The sequence below is a fragment of the Pelodiscus sinensis genome, chromosome 10 (genome assembly GCF_049634645.1).
Source record: "Pelodiscus sinensis isolate JC-2024 chromosome 10, ASM4963464v1, whole genome shotgun sequence".
Taxonomy (NCBI): domain Eukaryota; kingdom Metazoa; phylum Chordata; order Testudines; family Trionychidae; genus Pelodiscus; species Pelodiscus sinensis.
The window spans coordinates 47,270,235-47,297,372 of NC_134720.1; the positions used below are offsets into that span (position 1 = coordinate 47,270,235).

The 27,138-nt window shown below is 49.2% G+C and overlaps 1 protein-coding gene across 6 annotated transcripts in view; it reads right to left on the reverse strand.

Moving 5' to 3' along the window:
- MCF2L2 (MCF.2 cell line derived transforming sequence-like 2) overlaps positions 1 to 27,138 on the reverse strand; it is a 316,634-nt gene that overhangs the window by 223,019 nt on the left and 66,477 nt on the right. For all 6 annotated transcript variants that reach the window (XM_075938056.1, XM_075938058.1, XM_075938055.1 and 3 more), the window contains exon 3: positions 5,813 to 5,927. In XM_075938056.1, the coding sequence (XP_075794171.1) occupies positions 5,813 to 5,927 (115 nt within the window). The remainder of the gene's footprint in view (positions 1 to 5,812; positions 5,928 to 27,138) is intronic.

Consider the following 27,138-nt stretch of genomic DNA (forward strand, 5'->3'; position numbering starts at 1 on the left):
GAATGGTTTCAGGGACACCTCTGACACTATAGCAAAAGAAGAATCCCCTTCTATTGCAGAGTTCAGAGTTCATTAGTGCAACTTCTGCTTGAATCAGAGACACTGTAATGCCTGACCGGTCATAAGGTCGCTTGACCCCATTTCAATGACTTCTTCCTTTGTGCGCTTAATGCACATTCATTTCCTTTTTCTTCTTTGTTTAGTAGTTTGTAGAGAAACACGCGTAGCACCATGGCAAGGAACCAAATTCCCAAATAATTACTCAACGGTGTAGCAATGTAACCGATCTGTGTGCTGCACAGAACATATGCAATAACCATATTGATCTCACACATACATAGGGGTCAAAACCCCGATCTATTAACTTACAAACCCCCAGACCTCTACTGAAACGTGCAGGGAGAATGCCCTTAGCTTGCTGCCATAGCTGGTCCTCTCTCATTCCTGCCACTGGAGGGCACTGTCAAACGCTCATGGACACACACAGCTAATAGACGGCTGCTGCAAACTGAACAACTCAAACTCTTTCATTATAAAAGGGCATTGAGAAGCTGTTTAGAAGGTAATACGTTTTAATTATCGGTGCTGATCTGGGGGGCATTCAAGCCACTGGCCTAGTGATTAAAAAACCAATAAATGGACCATTTTGGATCCCTTACAGATCTAGCTAGTAGATCAGCATCATGGTTTGTTAAAGATAAGCCCATATTCCTCAACAGATATTTTAAATTCTACTTCTGAAAGCAATATCCCAGGCGATGGCTAATCTGAAATGCAGACATTCGATGTTTCTGGTGCTAAATGCTGTCACAACACAGAACTCACCAAAACAACTCTGGGCAGTCTCAGTTTCTCATTCATTCCAATCGTTGACACATGTAGACTCAGCCTCGTAATTAAACGAGTCTAGTTCTCTCTCTATCCGTTTTTAAATGAACATTTCAATGAGTACATATAAGATGGCTCCTGTTACATTTAGGTTCCTCTGTTCTGACTGAGGCAGAGGACCAGGGTTAGACACGTGTACGAGGAGTGATTAAAAGACTAGGACTATTTTGCTTAGAAAAGAGATCATAGAATCCTAGGGCTGGAAGAGCCCTCAGAAGGTCATCAACCCCAACTCAATCATCCCAGCCTGGGTTTTGTCATGCCGGGATTTACAATGAGATGACTAAGGAGATTATGGTGCTTTATACCTTGGGGGGGTGCACCCTGTAAACCCCATATTCATCTTTTTTATGTCATCATGATCTTATGTATAAAGCATGCCTTGTAAGGTAGCAGGGCTGCAGGGGCAGGACTTCTTCAGCCAGGTGAGCCTGGTTAGGCTCAGCTTTCCCAGTGCGGGACCGGTACACCCCATCACTAAGGACACCATCCCTGCCAATAGTCATTGATGGACCTATCCTCCATGACTTTATCTGGTCCTGTTCTAGACTTGGATTTCACAACATCCTTTGGCCAGGAGTTCCACAAGTTGACTTTTGTTTGTGAATCATGTACATGTGTTCAGAAGCGTGCAAGGTGAACACACACTTCTACTTCTAAATAATTACATTATGCCGGTATATATCTCAATTTCTTGCAGGTTCTATACACAATAGGCGTGGCAGAAGTACAGTAATTCATGTGGGGATTTAGAGAGTCATACACGGTAAATTATGCCAACTCCCTGATTGGAAGGAGTCGTTCATTTCACTTTGCTGACCACAAATCTGCTCTGCAGGATTAACATGGAACAGCTAGTGAATTCTGCAGGACACACAGCAACTGGCTTCGCAAACGCAGAAAGAACCTGCTCCTCTGTCTGGAACGGACACTGCTCAGACTTTATTTTCTTCTCTGTGGCGATGCAGCATGTTATGCACTGAGCATCTCCAGACGCAGCACAGATTTTTTTTCAAAATGCACTGCATGCTATCTAATGTAACCATATGTAACCCTCCCCCCACAAACCTCTTCTGAACCCCTCTTCCTAGGCAATTGGGGCAATTGTGTAGCTTATTTCGAAATGGAGCGTTATTCCCATATCTTCTTTTTTCCACATGCAACAAGGTTTACAGGAAGCCGGAGCAAGCTGCCCGTTATCTCAAAATTATTTCAAAATAACGGACGTGATGTTAAGATGCTCACAACGCTATTTCGAGATAATGGACGCTATCCCCAAATAGCACAGTTGTGTAGACGTATCTTTGTTTTCTACCTACATGTAGAAAACTTTGCCTTTCATTTTGCTCCCAATCTCCTGCCAATGATACAACATTCACAGCAAGATCACTTGTGGGAAGATGGGCTAACTGGACCGATACATTTTTTTCTGCCCCAGATTTCTATGATTCTATGTAGCCTGCCAGTACGAGCCATTGCTTCCTCCCCACCCCCTGTATCACAAATCAGATTTGTATGGTTACATTGATATAAGTGCTTATGTCCATCCACAGTTTATTTTTCCACTGTGGCCTATAAACCCCAGCTTTCAATGCCATGAAGAACGAGCACTGACAATCCTCCAACTTCTTGTGAGTTTCTCACCCTACATGAGGCTGCTAGATATTACTTTAGCCGTCAAATTTATTTATTAACAGAGCCACAGACTCAAGCCTCCCCAAACTCAACTTCCCACCATGGATGAGAGACTCGGTTTTTCCCATAGCATCTCTCCAGAGTACAATCAAAAGGCTGATATGCCTGTCTCATGAGTCAATGGCTCCCCGGAGTCCATACATTGCTTTGAGTTCAAACAGCATCACTTCCTCTTCTCTCTTCTGCAAATTTAAATCCACAAGAGAAGCACCAATGCACCAGCAGCAAAGCATAGCTGTTATGGCTGATTGGATATGTCTCTTCTGTTATGACGTTTATGTGCTCACTCGTTGACAAGGACTGCTTCCTAAACCGTAAGAGATTTGGTGTCTACAAGCAGTTCATGAAACTATTATCTCAGGGTGGAGATGTCAGGGCTCAAGCCAAAAGGAAATGTCAAAAGGAGCCTTTCTTTGAGCTCAGGGTGCTTGGAGTAAGCTCTTAGCTAAAAGGTTAAGATTAGGTGAAACGTCAGAGTGAACTTTTGTTGGTACAATATTTTAAAAAATCCATAACAGGGACTTTAATAATTCCATTCATCTGAAGAAGTGGGTTGTGCCCACGAAAGCTCAGGATACCATCTACATGTTGTTAGTCTTTAAGGTGCTGCTAGACCAGTGTTTCCCAAATGGTATTCCATGGAACCCCAGGGTTCCGCTAAGTGAAAATAAGGGTTCTGCGAGAAAATTTCGTTACAATAACATTTTATTATTTAAAGAAATAATTAATATGGTGTGATTTTTGTTTTTAAATATGTGCAATTAAATTAAATGTTGATCTCATGACCTTGTTTAGCATTTGTTTATTATTATCCTTACTTATTTGTGGTCTACTTTTTCAGATCCATATATTAGGGTACGTCTAGACTACATGCCTCTGGCGACAGAGGTATGTAGATTAGGCTACCCGGCATAGGAAAATGAAGCGGCAATTTAAATAATCGCCGCTTCATTTAAATTTAAATGGCTGCCGCGCTGAGCAGATCAGCTGTTTGTCGGCTCAGCGCGGTAGTGTGGACGCTCCGCGGTCGACATCAAAGGCATTTGTTGACCTCCCATGTAAACCTCATCCCAGGAGGCATACCTGGGAGGTCGACAAATGCCTTTGATATCGACCGCGGAGCATCCAGACTACCGCGCTGAGTCGACAAACAGCTGATCGGCTCAGCGCAGCAGCCATTTACATTTAAATGAAGCAGCGATTATTTAAATTGCCGCTTCATTTTCCTATGCCGGGTAGCCTAATCTACATGCCTCTGTCGCCAGAGGCATGTAGTCTAGACGTACCCTTAGACTGTTATTAGGGGTTCCACAACATTCTTTTGAGTTTAAAAGGGTTCCGGGGCCAAATAAAATTGGGAAACACAGTGCTAGACTATTCGTTGTTTTTTAAGTTTTTCTAGTTACAGACTAACTCGGCCACCCCCTGAAGATTTTGCACAATGTACTTCACTGCATTGCTGTCGGCCAAGTAAAAACCAGAGCGCTCAACTCTTGGCCATCCTGAAGATGCTACCGTTTTTTGTTTGACCGTGGTGGTGTCAAAGGCTCATCAGCTATTACTAAGATTACTCCAGCTGATGTTCTGTTACTGGATCCTTAGGCTTATCTATCATAGCTGTTGGAGTCCCACTGGAGTCAAGGGAGACATGACAAATTACCCCAGCTAATGATCTGCCACTTTCTTGAACCACATCTCAAAATTCTAGTTTACGTCTGAGTAGTTCAAAGCCAACTAGGATCTAAGCAGGATTTTGGTTTGATTTTGTGAAAAGCCTCACCCGCCTCCTACAGGGTCAGTCCTGTAATACAGAGCTCTCATACCTTTGAGGGGCTTGTTGAGTTTGCCTCACACAGATGGGTTCTTTATCTCCTCTGACAAGCCAGCTTTGCTGAGATTTTAAATAAACATGATACATATCCAGCACTGATTTAGCAAATGAAGATTCCTTCAATCCAAGCTTGGGAATTCTCCTCCAGGAGTATTAGAGGGTCTTGGTCACCACATCCCCCCCCCCCCCCTCGGCTCTGAACAGTGAAGAGCCAATGGCAGGTTTATATTATTTTTTGCCACTTTCTGACTGTTGCTCTCAAAGCTGCTCGCAGAAATCAGGCCTTGCTTACACCCCAGCGGGTAGGTAAGTACTATTACTGCCATTTTGCAAATGGGGAAACTGAGGCATGGAGGTTGTCATCGCCAAAGGTCAAGACAATGGTCAAGAAAAGCCATCCCAAGCTTTGCTCTCAACACGAGGTGAGGATTTTTCACCATGGCCAGCAGCCCCTCTCCCCCTACCCTGCCTCTGAGGGAAGAAATCTCCATGCTTTCAGGCTGCACCAGGGAGGACCCCTGGCCTTTGCTTACTTGCTACAGGCTCGCAATACAGGGAGCAGCTGCACAGTGACAGTGGGACACAGATCGAGGGGAACACAGTTCAGGAGAACACTGTTCCCCTCTTCAGTGACTGTTGCGCTGGGGGCTTTTTCGAGCCGCAGATCTGCCATGGGAGGGGCTGGTGCCTGAAAGAGATTCCTGGGGCTCTCCCCCAACCCCAGGTTTCCTGCTAATAAGAACAGCAGCACCTGATAACAGAAGAGGATTCCCAGCTCTGCACACAGTCCTGCTTATGGTGGGGTTTAAAGGGGCCACTCAGAGCTCTGAGCCCTTTAAATTGACACTGGAGTGCCATGTGGTAGGCTCTGGGAAGCGCTAAGAGCTGCGGGGTCTGAGGCTGACACAGCATGCTCCAAAAGCTATTGAGGGCTGGCTGCCTCTGGCCCCACCCCTTCTACCTGAGGCTCCGCCCCTTCTACTTGAGGCTCCGCCCCTTCCTTGTGCATGTAGCTGCCCCCCTTTATCCAGGGGCCCAGCATGGCTGTGGCTCCCCTGTCTGCACATGTCCAGCATACATACTTACATAGCATAGAGAGAGGAGAGCACGGTCCACTGGACAGACCATTACCCTAAGCCATGGCAGACCTGAGTTCAAGTCCCTGCTTGCAGAGTGACCTCCCACGTCACATTGTCTCTTTGTGCCCTAGTTCCTTATCTGTAAACTACAGAGCTGGACTTTTGCCCTGAGCTGAATTCCATGCTGGATGATTACAGGCCCTGGTTCCAAAGGGCCACTGGACTGAAACCCAACTGGGAAGTTCTAAAACAGCGAACACGACGTAAAGCAGGGACCTACTCATGAAATGAAACGGCAGGGCTTCATGCAGTGGCTCACCTGGGAATGCTGGTTAAATATGTCACGACATTCAGAAAATCCTCGTCTGGTATGTCGCTGAAGCCGGCGTACTCTGGGAAAGTTATAATGGGTGCCCCGTCCTTCCCTCTGCCTCCTGCCAACGAGAGGAAGTTTTCAAGAGGTTAGAAACATCCTGAGAACAGAGAGGACTGACCAATGCAGAGCCTGTCATGACAAGTTAGCATGTTCCTCACTCAAAAGTCGTATGATCCAGTGGATAAGTCTCCAGGCCAGGACAAACAAGACCTTGGGTCATATTCTCAGTTTGTATAAATCAATGCAACTCCTTTTACACTAACTTAGAATCTGGCTCTTGGATTCTGTTTCTAGCTCTGCCAGTAAACAGCATTGTGACCTCGGTCAAGTCACTTTACCTCTCTGCCTCTGCTTCAAGTGATCTCACAGATACTTGCAGTCCTGGCTGGTGACAGTAAGTTCTTTGGGGCAGAGACCATTCCTCTTTATGTATTTGAGCCACACCTAGCATAACAGCGTAAGGATGCTGAACCTGACTAGGGCCTAAAACTACTATATATTTGAGAGTTTGCCTGTCTGTGTGTCTGTCTGTTCATCTGTTTGTTCAAGAACTCCTCCTAAATGGTAAGAGCTAGGACCTCCAAATTTGGTATACAGCTTCCTCTTATCATAACTTTAAAGCAAGGTAAGAGTTTGGCTATGCCATGAAAATGGGATGTGCCTGGAATGGGATTGCTTCTCATCAAACCACACAGAACAAAGACAGAATCACCAGATAGGTAAAAGGAGCTGGCTGGGGGTACTCCCCCTTAGGACTGCCTCAGCCTTGAGCTTTCCAACCCCCCAGGTGCTCTTAGGGAGGAGGGGGCCAAAGCTTCCCCCCAATTCATACAGGAACTTTGCTGGCTGTTCCCCTTCATCAGGAAGTGAGGGGAAAGAGCACAGTTTGCTGCGTTCCTCACTCGGGCTGGGGAGTTCAGGGGGCAAATGAACCTGGACCTACCCCATCCAGGGAAACATGCCCCTGTCTCCCGACTGCCTGCTGGAGCTGCAGCGGACGTGGAGAGGCGCTTCTCACCTGGCCCCAAGTGGGTAAATCTTCTAGTATTTAATAATATTTAAAACAGAACTCCAGGAGCAAACCAAACTTGGGGCTTTCATTCACAAAAATACTCAAAGCAGCATGTTTTAAACTCATCCACACGCTCTACTTCCTCTCTGTCCATCCCTTTATTGACTGCTCTACCCAGGCAGAACTGCTCCACTGTACGTGCCACTTGCCACCATGCCTAGCCCCCGTCTCTAAGATGGGCTGATCCAAATACACACACACACACACACACACACACACACACACACACACACACACACACACACACACACTCCACATGCCACCATGCCTAGCCCCTGTCTCTAAGATGGGCTAATCCAAATCCAGGATCCAGCCTCCCCACCAAACTTTGGGGAAGTCTGGATGGTTCCGGTTCTCCTGTTACATGACTTAGCTCCGCGGCGAATTAAGCCACAAGTAACACGGGAGCGCAACTTCACAGCCAGGCTTTACTCTTCTGATGGGCCTAGTGGTGACCGCTGTGCAAAGCACAAACCCCCAGTTCAGTCCCCAAATCAGGTTCCTGCCTTAGCAACTCTGTTGCTGTGCTGATGAATAATGAAGTAATCCCAAACCCATTGAAATGAATGGGATTTTTGCCATTGACTTCAGCCGGTTTGGAATAGGAGGGTAAGTAAATGTATAGACCAACAGGATGGTGCTAAATAAGGGAGGGAGAATGTTACGGGTTTTTACTGCAAGTGTCCCATCCTATAACTGCAGCTAAGGGTCTTAAAGTAATCCCTTCCTCTTTAGTGAATCTCTCCCCTCCCTCTGCCCACCTCGATAAAATCTACTTTTTGGTCCCAGCTGCAAACCCAATAAAGGGTTAAACCCTGCCACTCTCCTTCCTATGTCCCCAAGCCAGGGAGAGATCTGCCTAAGCGGGGATTGTGCTCTCTAATTTTATTTTTTCAAAGTGTGCTGTTTTAAAGTGTGTTATCTGGGTGTTTTGACTGATCTATGCCTTTCATCATTTTTATTTCTCTTGCGCTTATGGTTAATTCTTTGAGTAGTGAGTTTTAAAATGCACAATCTGTCCTGCGGGAGTAATTATCCATATGGTAACTTTTAAAAAATATATATCAGAGCTAGGTTTTTTGTTTCCATTGGCAGCACACAACGGCACATATGTGGGTGCACATAACATGTGCATATGGATGGAAAAAATGAGAGGGAACGCTGCTCCAGACAGCGTGACAAATGATCTCCCCAGCTAAATCTCCTGGGGTTCTGAATAAAAGCAGCTTTTCAGTCATGATGCCTGGCAAAGGGAGATGGGAGGGGGGGGCTTTGTTAGGACATTTTGAAATGTTGACCCCTTTTTGCTCCCTTCTAATGCATAGGACCATTTTAGTTACAGATGGAAAAAAACACCTACTGTATTAACTCATCCAGTAGACACTTCCTGCCAGGAGAGGATACAGTCCCACAGATATTAAACAGGATCTCAGCCAGACAGCAAGAAAAAGTGATTATTATCAGGGCTGCATTGAACTACTTATATAGGCCACTGTCTTCACATTAACCCTGGCTGATGGCAGTCCCCAATTCCCGGCCGTTTCCATCACATCCAATCTCTCAGCAGTCAGCAGCGGGCTGGAATACGACCCCATCCAAAACTAATCAAAAATTTCCCAGCTGCAACCTGCACCGATCCAGATTTTGTTCCTGGGCTTGCTTATGAGGCTGATGCGCATCAAACCACCAGGTGCTTAGTTGAAGAGAGACTATGTAGTGACATCTTGTGAGTAAGATGGGTAACACCACTGGGAATCACACACTTCATCGTTTCTGTAGCTCATTGCAAAACCTCAGGTGTCCTCCCTGCAACCCCCTCCCCCAAATCTCTGTGTACCATCCTCCCCACTCAGCTCTGTTTCAGCCCCACAGCTGCTCAAGGGTGGTTCAGTACTCTGGAAAGGTATTCTGGATTAAGGTAGGATGTGAATTGAAAGTGCAGTAGCTATTCTGGTTAATTTCCCAGTGTAGACAAGCCCTAACCTGCCCCAGAAAGAGCTGGTCAGCTGTGCAGTGAATGGGCAATCAAGCCAACATTATTTTCTCCTCGCCTGTGCTGGGGGTGTGTGGAGACAGAGGTAAGGTAACAAGGTCTGTGTGAGCAGGGGATTCCTCTGCATAAAGGAAATCCAGTTAAATCAGCTTCAAAGTGGGCAAAAGCAGAACTGAGGAGGCAAAGGCATTTGGCCCATTGCCTGGAGAGGTCATCCATGCTTCTGAGATGGGGACAAGACCCATCATAAAGCCATCTCAGGAGACAGCGATGGGACCTAGCAGTCTGAGCAGAGGACTAAGAGCCATGAACTCCTGGCATCTGAAAATGACTTGGATGCCAACTCTCTGGACACACCAAGCATCTCCTTTTCTCTGCAATGGGGATGAGACCACTTCCTGGTGCACAGGAGTGTTTGGAGAATGTGTGGATTTGGCAATACATGGAGAAAGAGGAAAGTTGAAATCTACACTCGGTTCCAGCCCATCCCTGAAATCAGTGAGATTCCTGGATCGACACGAGGGCAGAGTTGAGCTCAGACAATGCTAAGTATTATTATTATGCTGGAAAACTCAGGATACCAGCCCTATATTAGAATGACTGGGGTAGGGTTGCCAGCTGGCTGATATTGAACCGGCCAGTCTGGTATTTTTGCCTCCTGTCTGGTGAAAAAATTCATAAAATACTGGACACCTAAAATGTCTGGTATTTTCTGATTTTTTCCCAGCCAGGAGGCAAAAATCCTGGGTGCTTACCAGGTTCTGCAGGGGCGCTGTCCGGCCTGGCGCAGGGAGGGAAGATGGCGTGTGGCCGCTGGCAGCCCATTGGGGCCAAAAAGCCTCAAAAGCGTTTCTTAAAGGGGACACTTTTTTTTTTTTTTTTGCGCTTAACAGCTCTCGGGATCCTTTTATTTTTGTATTTTTTCAGAAACCATCTGGCAACCCCCAATGGAGGAGACACATGAGAAGAGGTCTGTCGCAGCCTTGCCCAGATCAGAATTGGCAACAGCTTCTAAGGAGATGGATTACAAGGAAAAATGCTGCTGTCAGTTTATTTAACAAGCTAATGACAGGGGAGGGACTCGCATTCCCCACAAGAGGAGCTTGGAAAGTGCTGCTCTGTTTCTGGCAGAGGATTTCCAGCCAGCGTGCCGTGCCGGGACTGTCAATTATTTTTTAAATAAACTGGGCCTTGCTGCAGTATTCACATTTTTATGCTAATTTCTGCAGATTCTGAACAGGCCAACGGCAGCCCTTCACGGGGAAGGCTTTTCAATTGCTTACGTGAATGGAATTGGCCCAGGAGACAGGGCACAACCAGAATTGTACAAAGGAGTGGGCCTAGATGATCAGAGCAGCTGCCCCACATTTGAGTGGTATTATAGCCCCATGCACCCGGTCGCAGTGCCCCTCCCTGAATCCCATCCTCGCCCCTCCTATGGCATGATGGGGGAGGGTTGCTCCATGCAAGTTTGAATAAACATCACTGCATCCTGGGGGACAGGGTGGGTGGCAACACCACTCACTTACATTTGTTCCAGGTGGTCCTCTGTTGTCCGGTCAGGAGTCTAGGATACAGGGCCGGCCTTAGGAAGTGCGGGGCCCTAAGGCAGCCAGGATTTTTTGTTAAGAAAAAAAAAAAAAAAAAACCCACCACACACAAAAAAAGAGTCATAGCCCCTTTAAATCCAGGAAAGCCGCCACGCTCCTTCTCCAGGGCCAATGCCCCCTCCCACAACACGCCACAGAGCTGTGGGAGGGGAGCAGCCAGCGTGGGTCCCTCTTAGGCGTGGGGACCTATTCGGGGGAATCGGTGGAATCGGCCTAAAGCCAGCCCTGCCAGGAGATACTGGGCCACCTTCTCCCATCTCCAAGGCCCCACTGCCTGAAGGAACTAGGAGGGCCGAGGAGATGAATTAAAAATCTACGGGAAAAGTCATGGGTCAGATCTACAGTTCTCAACCCTCCAGGATTGTCCTGGCATCGCCAGGAATTAAAGAATAAGTCTTTAATTGCAGTTTATGTCATGTGATGGAACCTTCCGAAATACACCCAACCAAAATTGGCAGCCTTAGCTTACTGAGGCAGAAATTTCCACTGAAGATCTATTGGCCAAAGCCTGAGTACGTCTGTGGAATTCGGCCACAGAAGAGCACGTACGTTCTGTGGATGAGGTACACAGCATCTTCCATTATTTTGTTCTAGTATCACCTAGGGTACCTCTCCATTAGAGAGTTTTGTGGGAAAAACGGCCAGTTTTCTGACAAAACTTCAGAAACGTCCACAACACAATTGGTTCTTCCGCAAGAAAATTGGAAGAACAGAGGGGTTTTTCCAGCATTGGTAATCCTCATTCTATGAGGTAGAAGCCTTTTGTGAAAGAGCTCTTTCGGAAAAAGGCGTGTGTGGATGAGGAAGAGGGAGTTCTTTCGGAAGAAGAGGAAAGAGGAGAAAGCACAGGTACCCTGGTGGCCACTCCGTCCATAGTAATTACAGCTTAATTGCGACAGAGCATCCACTCAGTCTGGACGCTCTCTTTCAAAAAGACAGATCGCTTTCTCGATGCACTTTTGCAGTGAGGACGCTCTCCTTCGGAAGAAGTTTTTTCGGAAGATCTCTTCCAAAAAAAGCTCCTTCCGAAAGAAGCCTGCAGTCTAGACCTAGCTTTACACCAGGGTCAATCTAGAGTGACTCCACATGGTGTTCAATTCTGTGCTGCACTTGCAGGAAGTGCAGTGCAGATAGACATGGCCGAAGAGAGAGGAGCAAAAGTGGCCTTTAGCACAGGGGTGGGCAATCATTTTTGATGGGGGGCCACTCCAAGAATTTGGAAAGTGGTCGAGGGCCGTGCTCTTCCAAGATATTAATGGAGAAGGTGCAGGGTCTGGGATGGAGATTGGGTGCAGAAGGGAGCTTGGGGTAAGGGAGGGAGTTTGGGTGAAGGAGGCAGTTGTGACTTGGGGCACTGGACTGGGGAGCAGGGGGTGGGATTGTGACCTAGGGCAGGGAATTGGGGTACAGCAGGTAGTGCAGGGGTTTGGGTTGTGAGCTAGGACAGGAGGGGACTGTGATCTGGGGCAGAGGACTGGGGTGCTGGATCTAGGATGGGGTATGAGTGCAGGAGGAGGGCAGAGGATTTGGGTATGTGGAGTAAGTGGACGAGGGGTTGGGGTGCCAGAGGCAGGCTCTGGCCAGGAGACTTACCTACCAGCAGCCCATTCTTGAATCAGCCTCCCTGCCTGCCCCACCCCCGTACGTACACAAGCTGCAGCAATGTGCTCTGTGAATAAGTAGGAGCCCCTTGTGCTTCGTGGCTGCCTGTTATTGAAACAGGCAGCTCCGACTGGCCAGTTTCTGGCCAGAAGCCAGCCAGTGGGATTGTGCTGAGGGCAGGAGCTGCTCCTAAAGCTTTCCCACCCCCCGCACCCTCGGCTCAGTTTTTAAAGTGAAAGCGCCCCACAGCCGTGTTTCTGAGTGGCATGCGGGTGGAGCGAGGCAAGCGGGGAGCCTGCCTGGGGCTCCCTGCAGCATCTGCAGGCTGGATCTGGTGGCTTGGTGGGCTGGATTCGACCCGCAGGCCATATTTTGCCCAGGCCTACTTTAGCTGCTTTTATGCCATCTGGCTTCTGGGCTATTCTGATGGCTGGAGCTCGAGAGGGGGAATGGCTTAGGGATGATTCCAACTGCACATGCACCAACGGGACTTCTCCCCCTGTTCCTTATGGAACCTTTAAGCCCTTTGCACGGCTGGGGTGAGGGCAGAATCTGTTCCGGGCTGGGCAAACAAAGAGCAAGAGCAGAGCTATGAAGCCTCATCCGTGCTCATGCTGCTGCGGCTCTTCTCTCACCCTTGTACTGAGTGCAGCCAGGACTAACAGGTTCTCTCTCATCTTTCCCATCCGTGTGTGGATTTTTTTTCCAGCCACGTGCAGAATAATTTTATGTGCACTGAGGCAGGCGCACCACCAGTAGAAATAAAAAAAATCTAGTGGCGGCTGCCTTGCTAATCAGTTGAGTGACTGCACAAGCGTCCAGCTTATGGGGAACACTGGATGCAGTGTGTTCTGGGCTGCCCTCACGTGCTGCTCACACGTGGCAGCCTTGTCACGCCTGCTCCCAGCTCATGTGCCCTGAGGTGCTGTGCATGGGCAGGAGCAGCAGCTCCTCCTGTTGCTCACTCGACACCAAGGTAGTGCCGGGCTTTAGGCCACCAGGCCGTGGGGCTGCCTCCTGCAGCTGCTGCTGGTTCCAAGGGGGTGAGGGCGGCTAGCGACAGAAGCAGCAGCGCAGAGAGTGAGGAGGCTCAACACTAGCCCCTGACTCCTGAGTCAGACCCAAAGTGACTCCACACCCAGGTCCCCAAAAGAACCCCAGCCAGACTTCTGCACCCCCAACCTCTGCCCCTCAGAGGGACCCCAGGCACTTCCCAGACCCGTCTTCCAGAGACACTCCAGCCACCAGATTCCAGCTGTCACCCTGCTCAAAGACAGAGCCCAGCTCTCTTCCCAGACAGCACCCGCCTTTCTCAGCACTCCCGCCCAACCCCCACAGCCCCCAGGCACCACGGCATCTCCTGACACACTCCAGCACCCATCGACTCAAGCACTGCAAACACCCACCCAGCAATCCCAGGCCCCCGGCCCACAGCACCTCCGACACTCCTGCCTGCCCTGGCTTCATAGCGTCCAGGTTTCATCGGTGCTTGGGGAAGGCTGTGTCAAACAAACTGACATTGACGGTCTTTTGCAGCTTATATACAAATATGCAAATCAGCAGTTAACATAATTTGCATGTAATGTCACCTGTGTTACTCAGCAGCCGTGACTGCACTTGAAGGAGCAGGAGAGGGTGACTTTAGCAGAAGCATTTGGAATGGATTGGAAGGAAGGGGTCACAGTAACCTAGGTGAGAGCTCAGAAAATTTGGCTGGTGCACATAACAGTCATCTCAGTCTTTCATCTTGACACCCCATTTACACCTCTGCTCCCATTTCTTCCAGCTCAACCAATCACTCTCATTGTGCCTGAATTCCCTCTCTGGACTTCTCCCTTTGCGGTCTGGACTAGGAAAGAGTGAGGAACAATGTTCCCTCTACTCTTTTTCATCCATGTGCAGAATAAAATATGTATGTGCACCAAGGCATGTGCACCACCCATAAAAACACAAAAGCTGGCTATGGGTGCTCTGCTAATCAGCGGGGTGGCATGTGAATCTCTCCTAAGCAACTCTACAAGCACCCAGTTTAGAGGGAACAAGAGTGAGGAAAGAGCAAGAGGAAAGAAAAAAACTGGGATGCTGAAGTGTGAACATAGGAGGGGGAAGAGAAGCACCCATACTGCCAGGAGGAGCGGGAGCCATCAGCACTGTTAAATCTAACGATTCCTAGAGCTCGATTTATATTGGGATTTAGAACCTGTGGCAACAGAAATATAGAGGAAAAGTGCCAACTCCCACGTCACAGATGCCCGAGGTAGATCAGCCTGCCCCATCTCCCTGCCAACACAGACTTGTTCCCTGTTCTCCGTGATGAGCAGGAGATTACAACAGCAGAGGCATCCGGCAAGCAAAGGTGGAAGGAAGATGTTTCCATTTTGTACTTTCCTAAAAATTAACCCTAGCCTGCTGCATCCCTTCACTTAGGTTTTCTGGATTGTCTTATACAGAGACGGCCAGGCCTGCTGAAGAGTGCTGCATCCTCCTCCAGACTTGTAGAGCTCTCTCACCAGCAGCGGGTCCAAAGATATTAGCTCAGTAACCTCATCTCTCCAAATGGCGTGGTAATTATTTGGTGCTCGCCAAATGGAAAGCAGGCTGAGACGATTTCATTGTTTCTTAACCATCCGTAAGCCACACTGGGTGGTTTGTATTGTTCTCCATACCTCATGGTGAGCACCTAACACTCATCTTCACACCCAGGAGACGCCCTTCAAACAGACATTCTCGTTTTCTGTCTTTCTAGCGCAGCATCTCGATCAGTGGCAATGCTGCCAAACAGCTGGTTTGCAGACTTTAGTGTCAAACAAAGCCTTTGCAGTCAGGTCCCTTCCAAATAGCGCGTCTTTTTATTCAAGGGTAATTAGTCAGTTTGTGTTTCAATTAAAAGGGACATTGTCAGTTTTGTTTTGTTTTAAATCTTGGATATGATTCTCCCCTACCTTGCCTCTTGTGTCATTTACAACTGGGCAAATGGAGTTTTAAAAAGGTGCCATTTGGTTGGGACAGTATTTTGAACACTGATGTGGCACCGGTGAGTGAACAGGGTGCAAAGCAGTGGGAAAAATCAGGCCTTGCATACAGTATGTATAAAACACAAACGTCCCCGCTGTGTAACTAGACAAAACAGAGATTGATAAATAAAGAACTCATTTTTAAATCTAATTTGCAAACACTGCACTATTCCTGGACTAGTCAGTTTCAGTTTCTCATCCACTAGCACAATGTTTGGGTTGCAAACAGGGAGGGAGAAGGTTTACTTGCTTAAAACACTCTTTTCTTTCAGAGCTTAGTGAAAACATGCATGGGAACATTTGCATTGGTCTGAGGTTTTAAAGTGTGTGATTACAAATCCTAAATTCGGGGCTACACGTGACCTGACAATGTTCCTTTTGAGATTCTGAATTCATATCACAGATTGGGACACTTTTTGACAACTAGAAGAGTCTGCACAAGGCAACAAGAAACCGCTATTTTAAAAAATATATCCCCACTACTCAGCTCTAGCCTTTTTGCCTGCCAATCCCCCCCAAATCATAGGCTAAAGATGAGCAAGAAAATAAACAAACTTGCCAGGTCTCTCTCCTTCAAGGCCTAGAAAAATGGATTGGTATTTGACTTCAATGGAAGCAGATTGGGCCCTTACCTAGGTTTGCTAAGAAAACTGAACTCTGCTAATACACTTTGTGACACTTTCTCTAGGAAACTCGTGACTTAGTACCAGGCTTATTTATTGTGAGAACTGACAGTCTGGGTTCTTTTCTGACAGCGTAATTACAGATCATTACAGGATGCAAAACAACAGATCAAACAGACAGGGGGCAGCGATACCCTCTCTCTTCGCAGCCTATTTGCACAGCACGTTATTAATCTATCTGCATGTCAGGAACAGCATCTTACCAACGGCCCTCCATTCTGGTGCACGCCTGCTTTCGCCTAAGCAGAGCCAGCGTTTCTGCACCAACAAACTTGAAGGCGGACAGAGGACACAACCAGCGGAACAAAGGCAGCGCTCTCATAATCAAGGGCATAAAAACACAAATAGTTTATCAGTGCTGTGCCTGCTGCGGTCCCATAACGACAGTGTTGTTTTGAAAGAAGGAAATGGAGGGTAGCAGCTCACAGAGCCGGCCCGAGGGTTTTGGTGCCCAAGGTGAGCTATGACTTTGGCACTCTCTCTCCCCCCCAAATTCCATAATTTGGGGGAGGCGGCAGGAGGGCTGATGCTAAAGCCCCTGCATGGCCAGCTCTGCTTGGCAGGGGAAGGAAGAGGCTCTGTGCGCAGCCGTTCCCCCTCCCACTCTGGCTGGGGGGAACAGCCGTTCAGGGAAGCGTTCACCTGCAGGTTTTTCCCCTGCTCCTCCCATTGGCCGGGTTTTTGGCACCCTGAAAGCCAGGCGCCCTAGGCAACCACCTAGTTCACATCTATGGTCAGACCGGCCCTGGTGGCTTATAATCAGGAATCTGGCCATGCAAATTTGTGCTCCCGTCAGATCTCACAAGCTAAGCAAAGCCAGCTCAAGCTCTAGGGTAGGAGACTCCCAATTCCTTGCTGCAGGAGGTGGTGTAGGTGCTTCGTTAGGTGGCACTCGTCTTTGAACCAATGCCCTACAGTGCTGTCTGCAGCCCTTTTCCATATTACTGAGTCCCGGACAGGGCTTGGGCAGAGCCTCTTTTCCTGGGACAGGCCATAAGAGGTTCCTTAGTTAAGCAGCCTAGCAGGGTTTGTTTCCAGTATCTGTTGTAAATAGTCTCCTTTTTATTCTCTATGGCAGTGGTCTCCGACCTTTTTAAGCATGAGATCACTTTTTTAATTTAAGTGCAATCCAGGCTCTCTCTCAAACCCAAACCCCCTTGCCCTGCCTCCTTCCCACCCCTTCTTCAAGGCCCCACCCTGCTCACTCCAGCCTTCCTTCCTTCCTCACCTTCACTCACTTTTATCAGGTTGGGGGCAGAGGGCTAGGGTCCGGGGGAGCGGGATGATTTTGGGCTAAAGGATCTGGAGCATAGGAGAGGTTCTGAGCTGAGGTAGTTGAGCAGCAGGGAGGCTCAAGGTGCAGGCTCTGGGACGGAGTTTGGGTACAGGAGGACTCAGGGCTAGAACAGCAGTTTGGGGTGCAGGATCCAGCTGAGCACTGCTTACCACAGGTGGCTTCTGAGCGGTGGTGCAGGGGACAAAAGCAGGCTCACCCCTATCCCCTATCCTCTTTCCTCCGTCGCTTCCCTCCCCCCCCCCCGCTCCGTGGAGATGGGGGTACAGAGTGGAGGGGAGGGGCACCCTGACATCAGCACACCCTCCTCTTCTTCCTGTGCCCTGCATAGCAAGCAAGAATCTCTTGGGAGAGGAGAAGTACCGGCACTGCAGAGAGGGGCATCTGAAGTGCCGGCACTTAATAGCCTCCTGGCAAACCTGTCAGGGTCACCTGTCAGAGGCTCCACGATCTACCAGTAAATTTCCATCTATTGGTTGGTGACCACTGCACTATGGTGAAAGGCTTGGCTACATGGTGCATTCGTCCCCACTGCCAAAGGTGCAAATGTTAGTGCACAGCTGCCTGTTGCACACTAATTGGCCCACGTGGACCTGCTGACATGCACCCAGTGTACCCTGTGCTCGTTAAAGTAGTCTTGTTAACATTAACGTGTACTAGGGAACTCAGACTTTTTGAGCAAGAACGGCCGTTCAGTGGTGGGAGGATGGGCAGTGTAGGTGGTATGCAGACCCCCCCCCCCCCCAGCCTGCCTGCTCCAGCCTCTGGCAGACAACAGCAGGCTGGAAAGGGCTGGGAGGCGGAGCATGAATGGGCACTTGTCAGGCAGTTTGGGAAAGCAGAGCTCTTCTGTGCCTACGCCACCTGCCACCCATGGAGGCAGGTAGAAGAACCTTTTCTTTTGGGGTAGGTAGAGTCTACATCGGTGGGTCTCAACCTGTGGACTGCTTGTGGTCCAAGCGCACGACAGCGACCCACATGTCATGGCATCCTCAGGGATGGAGGCGTAGATCAGAGAGATAGAGGGGGATGCTGACCACAGAATACGTAGAGAGCTGCGTACACAGTCTACAGCGTTAAATAGGTTGAGAATCAACCACTGGTCTACACTAAAGCAGCACAGTAGTGCAGTTGCACCACGTCAGTATTTCAAGTGTAGACATACCCGGAGAGGACAGACACCTTAGAAATAGGATAGACCGATATGGAGTGATGAAATGTAACACTCAGGCCGTGTCCAGACTCGGGGTTTTTTTTGGGAAAAGTAGCCTTTTCCCGAAAAAACTTCCCCTGCGTCCAGACTCAAGCCGCGTTCTTTCGAAATTATTTCGAAAGAACGCGGCTTTTCTTTCGATGGCGGTAAACCTCATTTCACGAGGAAGAACGCCTTCTTTCGAAAGCTCCTCTTTCGAAAGAAGGCGTTCTTCAATGTAAAGAGGCCATCTTCGAAAGAGAGCATCCAGACTCACTGGGTGCTCTCTTTCGAAAAAGCGGATTTCTCTTTCGAAAGATCCGCCTGCAGTCTAGACGCGATCTTTCGAAAGAGGCTCTTTCGAAAGATGCTTTCGAAAGAGCCTCTTTCGAAAGAAGCCTGCAGTCTAGACATAGCCTCAGTGGGCAGATGGACTGACTGGAACGAGAACGGGATTGGTTTTTATTTGCATTTCAAAGTGCCACATCAGACCTCAATTAAAAGCAGAAGTCCTAACGTTGCACAAAGAAGATTGTTCCTACTGAACTCTGCTCCTCTCTTGGTGTTTGTGTCACCTTTAGGGGCTGCTGCTTCCAAAGAAATCTATAAGGTGATGCCCTCTTAATTATAAATTACCACTGATCTGGAGATGGCACTAGAGATAATCCATTTATCTCATAAGCCCTGAGTCTACTACAGGTACTGGAGAGACTCTTTTAGTGCAAGAGACAGGAGTCTGCAACATTGGGGCAAGTCTGATCTTTTCCCCCTGCGGGTGGCTATTCATTGGTACACCAAAGCATTTGGAAGCAGGAAATACTGCAGACCTCAGGGGATTTCCAGTCTGAAAGTAGCCAAATATCGAAATTCCGAGCCCTGGGTGGTTCCTCTATCACTAACGAAAAGCAGCACTCTGGTAGGGAAAATGGGTGGAACTGCTCAAAAAACAAAATGAGGACACACTGATTGAAAAACAGGTGTGGTGGACCTTTAACGATGACATCCTTTCTCCAAAATGTTCATTAGTTATTGGAGTTAGAGAGCTGTTAAAGAAAAAAAAAAAACCTCCATGACTTGTCTCAGATGGGTAGCTGTGTTAGTCAGTAACTTTAAAAACAATTTTAAAAGAAAAAGAGTCGTCCTGTGGTACCTTAGAGACTAAGAAAAATATATGCATAGTATCATGAGCTTTTGTGGGCAAAGCCCACTTCCTCAGAGGAGATGTTCTTGAATAGTCTGGCTTAAAAATCCTTCCCGCTTTCTGATGTTCCCAAGAGAAAAGGAATGAAGTTGGATCTCAGAATTAATTTCTGCTGAAGATGCAGAAGAAAGCACTGCTTGCTCAGACTGGCTAACTGGGTAAGACATATTTGAACTGTATTCTTCCTCTAATCAGCCTGGACATTTTTACTGTAGGTTTAGTTTTATTAAATGGACCGAAAATGCTTTCCCCTTCTGGTTTAGCACACCATTCCTGGGGGATGCACGTTATAAGACCCAACGCCCACATTTTACAAGGGAGGAGTATGAAAGTTCATTTCAGAGGCACTGAAATCTGAACACAAGCACTGTTACTTATTCAGATTTATTGGTGCTGGAAAACATTCAATCACAGCTTTCAAACAGTGTCCTTTTAAATAGCTTTGCATGTCAAGTGGAAGAGAAAAACTGAGCCCCCTACACAGGAGACAGAGTATGTCTAGACTGCACCCCTCTGCCGGCAGAGGGATGCAGATCAGGCAGGTTGAAATTGCTAATGAAGAGGGGATTTAAATATCCCGCACTTCATTAGCATAAAAATGGCCACCACTTTTTTTCATCACAGAGCTTTATCGGAGAAAAGTGGCAGTCTAGAGGCTGATCTTTCGCTAAAGAAAGCCTTTTCCGATAGGTCCTGTATACCTTGTTTTTATTTAAATCCCCGCTTCATTAGCAATTTCGACCTGCCTCATCTGCATCCCTCTGCCAGCAGGGGAGTGCAGTCTAGACATACTTAGACTAGGGAAGAGGTTGGGCATTTCTTTAGGGATGGTTCTAAACGAATACGGGGAAAAAATTGAGCCCAGATCTGTTCTTCTTGCAGACAAGGGCAAAACTCCCAATGAGTGCAATGGGAAAAGGAGTAAGGCTGTAAAATCCTATTTAATCAGTTAACCAGTATATTTAGGACCTCCCCCACTGTCTCTATTTTTTTTTTTAAGTGAAAAAAAAATGTAAGAATCCCACCACAATTGCCACCAGGCAGACACAAATATAGTACAGTAGGGCTGTGTCTAGACTGGCCAGTTTTTCTGGAAAATCAGCCGCTTTTCCGGAAAAACTTGCCAGCTGTCTACACTGGCTGCTTGAATTTCTGCAAAAGCACTGACTTCCTACTGTAAGAAATCAGTGCTTTTTGCGGAAATACTATGCTGCTCCCGTTCGGGCAAAAGTCCCTTTTGTGCAAAAGTTTTGCGCAAAAGGGCCAGTGTAGACAGCTGAGATTTATTTTGCGCAAAAAAGCCCCAATCACGAAAATGGCGATCGGGGCTTTTTTGTGCAAAAGCACGTCTAGATTGGCCACGGACGCTTTTCCGCAAAAAGTGCTTATGCAAAAAAGCGTCCGTGCCAATCTAGACGCGCTTTTCCGAAAATGTTTTAACGGAAAACTTTTCCATTGAAAGCATTACTGGAAAATCATGCCAGGCTAGATGTAGCCTAGTTGTGCAAGGGGCCAGGTTAGCAGCCTTGGAGAGATCCTTTCCATTAGAAGCAGTCCCCGACTTAGCCAGAGCACAGCCTGCATTCTAGGAGCGAGATCGTCTCATAACGCTTCCCTTCCTGTTCCTCACGGCATGGACCAGTGGCCCTCCCATTCCTGATTCTGCCACATTTTCATTGGCTGTTGTCTCGCAGCGGGCAACAAAGAGCTGTCTGTGACCACCTAGCAGGCTGTGCTTTGCAGAGCCGACTTGGGGTCATTTAAAGCAGGCCGTTGCTAAAGGCCAGGAGCAGCACATGGAGCAGTGATGTCAGCTTTCCTGCCACCTTCTACCGCCCCCTGTGGCCTCCGTAGGTGCAGTGCAAGGGAACCAACGAGGGGGGCAGCTGCCGAGGTTCGCGTTCACACGGTTGAGATTTTAGCTGCTCACGATGTAGCACGTAACACCAGCTGCCAGCGTGGCTGGGCCTGTGGAGCCTTGATCCCCAGCACAGCTCTTTGCAGCAGAGGGACAACGGGCACCAGTAGATTCATGAGCTCGGTGAGCCGGTTCTGAACTGCACAAAGAGCCAAATGTGGCCTACTGGCCAGGGGTTATGCCCCGCCACACCAAACATGATCAACGCACCTGCCTTTTCCCCAAGCGGCTGAGCGAACGGCAGCAGAGTTGACCCTGCCTGGGTACCGCCTCTGCCCCCACTCTTGGCCTTGACCCATAGGGTGTGGTTAGCAGAGCTGAGACCAGTGCCTGCCCACTGCCTAGGAGTGGCTTGTCAGAGCCGTGGCCCTGAGCCTGCAAGCAGTCACTGCTTCGTGGGCAGGAGGGCAGCGGGCTGGACTAGTTTCACTGTTGTAGTTGCTGGATCAGTATCTGTCGTCTATGCTGTTGCTGCAAAAGCGGACAAGCCGGTGCTTGGAGGAGCTGCAGGCGCACTAGGAGCATGTGCATGGGCGGTGGGTAAATCAGGTAAGGGAAGGCACAGCCTTCTCAAAATTGCCTATGTGCCTCAGCTGCCGGGGAAGGCATGGGCCGCGGCATGACAGCCTGGCTCCATGGACACTGGGGAAGGCTGGGGCTGCATCGCAGCAGCCTGGTCCTCCTGGCTGCCAGGAAGCTGGGGCTGCAGTGCAACAGCCCAGCTTCCCCAGCCACCAGGGAAGGATAGGGCAATGCAACACCCTTGCAGCCCCGGCCCTCCAGGTGGCCAGAAAGAACCGGGCTGGAGGTGGGCGGGGCTTGGCTCCAGGGGCGGGCCTCAGGTGGAAGGGGCGGGGCCGGGGCTTCCTTTCCACCAGGAGTTGCGTGGGTGAAGGCTTGCACGCAGATGCAGGCAATGTTAGGTTGGAGAAGAGGGAGGATCCTCTCAGGATCTGGTCTGCCGGAAGTTGGGAATAGGGGACTGTGCTGCTGGATGACTCGGATTCCTTGCGTCTGTTCAATCCCTCTGGGGCACCTGGCATTGGCCACTGTGAGAAGGCAGGACACTGGGCTAGGTGGACAATTGTCTGACCCAGCCTGGCCTTTCTTATGGGCGTGCGTTGTGTAGTTTGTTAGGCACTGGGGGGGGGAGGGGGGGAACATAACGGTGCTGGCAACACCAGAATGAGCCAAGGAGACAGTTCTGTCTCCGCCCAGTCCCGGGCCTTCCTGCAGATAGTTATCAATTGTGGTTGTGGGATGAACGCTGGGAGCCACACAGAAACCGCCCAACGCAATTCATATGGAAAAGCCACAGACAGGGACAGCTTTGAATCACTGCAGGCCTGGATTTGAACTGGAAACGTAGGGAGGAAAGGCGCGGGGGTGGGCAGCTGGTTGTCTCCAACCCTCTAAACCATCTGGTCCCCCAGGGGGGATCCGAGCTAAGGCTCATTCATTGAAATCATGAGCAAAAGCCCAAGTCTGCAGTGTGGAGCATTGCTTAAAAAAAGCTGCAGAGGCTGAGTCACCCCCAGACAGCTCCCAGCCCCCGGCCCTCAGGCATGCCCACTGTATATCATACACTGAAATAGGTCACCAGTTTGTAGTCGCAGAGCTGGGTTCACGGTAGGTTTGCCAACGTTTTAATCGCACAGAATCAAACACCCTTGCCCCAGCCCTACGCTGTCCTGTCTGAGGCCCCACCCTTGGTCACTCCATCCCTCCACCCCCCACTTGCTCTCTCGTTTTCACCAGGCTGGGACGGGGATTGGAAAGCACGAGGGGGCTAGGCCTCCAACTGGGGGTGTGGGCTCTGTGATGGGACCAGAAATTTGGGGTTCAGGAAGCAGGAGGGGGCTCTGGGCTGGGGCAGAAGGTTGGGGTGCAGGCTCTGGGTTGGGGGTGCAGATTCCAGGGTGGAGCCAGAAATGAGGGGTTTTGGGTGCGGGAAGGGGCTCTGGACACAGGTTGAGGGGGGGGAGAGTGTAGGCTCCAGGAGAGAGTTTGGGTGCAGAAGGGGACTCAGTGATGGGTCTGAGGTGTGGGATGCAGGCTCTGGGACAATGTTCCCTCTAATCTTTTCCACCCATGTGCAGAATAAAATGTGTATGTGCACCCAGGTATGTGCAAATGTGCTCCATCCATAGACACACACAACCTAGCTGGGGGCGCTCTGCTCATCTGCAGAGCAGCATTGGAATTTCTCCTGAGTGGCCACACAAGTGCCCAGCTTACAGGGTGTGTGGGAGAGGCTCCAAGCTGGAAGAGAGGGCAGAAGTGCAGGAGGGGGTGCAGGCTCCAGGAGGGGGTGCATGCTTTTTCTGGGGACTCTCAGGAAGCAGCGACATGACCCCCAGCTCCTAGGCATAGGGACGACCAGATGGCTCTGCACCGTGTGCACTGCCTCCACCTGCAGGTGCAGCCCCCGCTGCTCCCATTGGCTGGGAATTGCAGCCAATGGGAGCTGCAGAGCCAGTCCACATGACGAGGGGCAGCATGTGGAGTCCCCCTCCCTGCACACTCCCATGCCTCAGAGCTGAAGGGAGACATGTCACTGCTTCCGGGAGTCCCATTGAGCCAGGTAGGGAACCTGCTACCAGGACTTGGCCTGGTCAGCGATGCTGAGCACAACCACCAGGGTCCCTTTTTGATTGGACATTCCAGTCAAAAATCGGATGCCTGGCAACCTTCGCGCCTGCATACCTGGCGTCCCCCTTCCCCAAAGCAGAGACACTGCTCTCCTGCCAGCTGGAGCGTAGGGATGTAAAATCCCATTTAATTGGTTAACAGGTTAAAGGGGGTGGGCTGGAGTGCTCCTATCCATGGTGGGCCCCACAGGGCTGGAGCAGCCCCCTGCCTGTGGCAGGTGGGGAGCTGCTCCCGCCCCCACTGGCTAACCTTTCACATCCCTAGTCCACAGCCAGTCAGTTGCTGGTTGATGAACAAGACCACGGGTGGCAGGGGAAGACCCAGCTGGGGAGGCAAACCCCAGCCCCACCCCTTTCACCCAAGACTCCGCCCCTGGAACCAAGCCCCGCCCACCCACAACCCAATCTTTCCTGGCCACCTGGAGGGTCAGGGTGGCTGTGCTGCAGTCCCGGCCCCAGCCCTCCCCAGCAGCCAGGCATGTAGGAAGTTTTGGGGAGACTGTACCTTCCCTTGCCTACTTTACCGTCCACCCATGAACAGAGCTCTCCTTCAACCAGCCCTGCAGTGGGGGCTACTGCATGGCTCTGCTCCATCCCCAGGGTAGGGGGCTCTGTCCTCTGGGCAAGAGCTGACTGGGAGGGTGGCTTTATTGCCTGCAAAGCTGCCTGTGGGTGCGGAAAGCAGAGGGCACAGGAAGTCCCTGAGCTACTGAGCTTGGGGCAGAGGCTTTGGAAACAGGTTACAAGGGCCCTGCGTTGCTGCCCCACCACTTCAGTTTCTTGCTCCTGATTGTTACTCCCACAGGGAAACCTGACTCCACATGCAGAGATGTCCGTGGGGCACTACCAGAGCTGCCTTGGGCTTAGGATGGTTTGGGTAGGTTGCCTGAGGCCCCACAGCCCCCTAGTTGCCACCTCCTGGCATCACGTTCCAGCAGCCTCACCATCATATGTGGTAGGTAGCAGACGAGGGCTTGCATTTCCACCTCTGGGGAGAAAATGTGGCTGGGCACAAAAGCATAGCAGCACCTGAACAATGAGCCTGAGTCAAGATTTGTTCTTCGGGGACTTACAGCTACACACCTACCTCCCCTGGAACATCTTGGGACGTTACCCAGCAAGCACCAGGGAGTCCTGGCTCTAAATAGCACTGAGACACAGCACTTCAATAGCAAGACCGTCTCTAATTATCTGGCTGCAATACATTAACCTCTTGCTAAATTCATCTACCCTTGAGGAGTACAACATTTCTGCAACCTGCATTTCCCACTTGTAGCTGTATTCTTCTTGTCAGGTGGTTTTTAGCGCCGTTACTGTAATTGTAGTAATCATTTTCCATCTATCGATTATTAAAAGATTTTTTTAAAGAATACCATTGACTTCTTTAGCATTGCCTTCATTTTACAAATGGAGAAACTGAGCCACAAAGACATCGATTGACATATCCAAGGTTATCCAGCAAGATCAGAACTCAAACCTCAGAGTCCCAACTCCAAAACCCAGTAGATTTGGTGGACACATTGTTTAGGACTGCCTGATCCAGCAAGGTGCTGAGTAAAGCTGGTCGGAAAAACAAGAATTCCAGTGTGTGATCACTTCAACAGTTCCGAGTTTTGTTTTCATTCTGCACTGCAGATAAAACTAAGATCTTTTTAAATTCTGCATAAAACACCCAGGCGGACACCCACCCTAAAATAGCCTGTGGTTGAAGTATTCACCAAAATCTCTACCCTCACCCCCGCGTCCCGCTAGCCCAACCCATATTTCATAAGTCCGTGCTCTGAATCAAAGAGAGCGTAGCCTTTGAACGTAGGTCTCCCACATCCCACATGGAGTGACCTAAACACTGAGCTGTTGACTATGTTGAAGAAGGCTTCTCTCATTTGTAATTTGACTGGGCCACTAAAACCAAATCATTTTTGTAACACGTTTCAATGTTCGCAAATAGGCATTTCCAACAAAAAGCATTGTGTCAAGAAACTCCCAAACGGATTCTCATGCCGAGTGCCCTCTGCTCTATTCCCCTCACTGGAATTGCTCAGCACTTTGCAGAACAGGGCCCTAAACTTTTCTCAGTTCGGGAAGCCAGAATTGGTGATGTTTCACTACGACGTGCGAGAGGTAGTGCCGGATCATTAGGCTGCTCAGCATTTGCACTGATGTGCACACCCGCCACCATACGATCGGTGTGAACAGAGCTGGAGGAATCCAACAAAGCACCAGAGCAGTTGTTTGAATAAAAGACACAAATTTGCTGTGATGCTATTTGCGACCCTTGAGGACATTCATAAAGGCAAATTTTTGTTTGGAGAAAGAGAAAATGCCTTAAAATGTGAGGCTTTAAAAGCACATTAAAGTTATGAATGAGTTAAACCTCAGGGACTGAAGTAAAATCCCCATTGCATCAATGACGGAACGGAGGCAGAGAGGTAAAGTGACTTGCCAAAGCCCCTACAGCCTGTACATGGCATAGACAATTCTAGAACCCAGACCATAATTTTTGGTCCTCTGATGTAGCCAAAATATTGATGCTAAATTGTTGGTTACATAACTAAGTAACCATTTAAAGATCAGCTAGCTCTCGGAGTCAGGAATCGCATCCTTCTGGGGTTTCTGTAATGTGGCATGCAAACCGAGGGAGCACATAAGAAACAACACAATAGTCATACATCATTTGAAAAGGTGTTTGTCTTATCCTATGAGTGAATCATCCCTAAAACAAAACCAGTTAAGGGGTGGACACACCAAGCTCCCAAACAGCTCAAATACACCATGTGAAATGGGTATGGAGATTTTGAGTTTCTTACTTTCTGAATCTAATCAATAACTCATTGATTGAGGGGAGGGAGCTGTTGCCTGAAAAAACAAGAACTCTTGAGATGGTGTTTCACAACCCCAGGTATCATCAATGTTTAATAGTAACCATGCTGCCCACAGGCAATATTAAACAGGTTCTTGCAGCTGAAGTGCAGAGCCGGGAAGCTGAGGAAGAGCCAATGTGGCAAATCTCAGCAGGTTTCCAAAAGAATCCAAGAATAC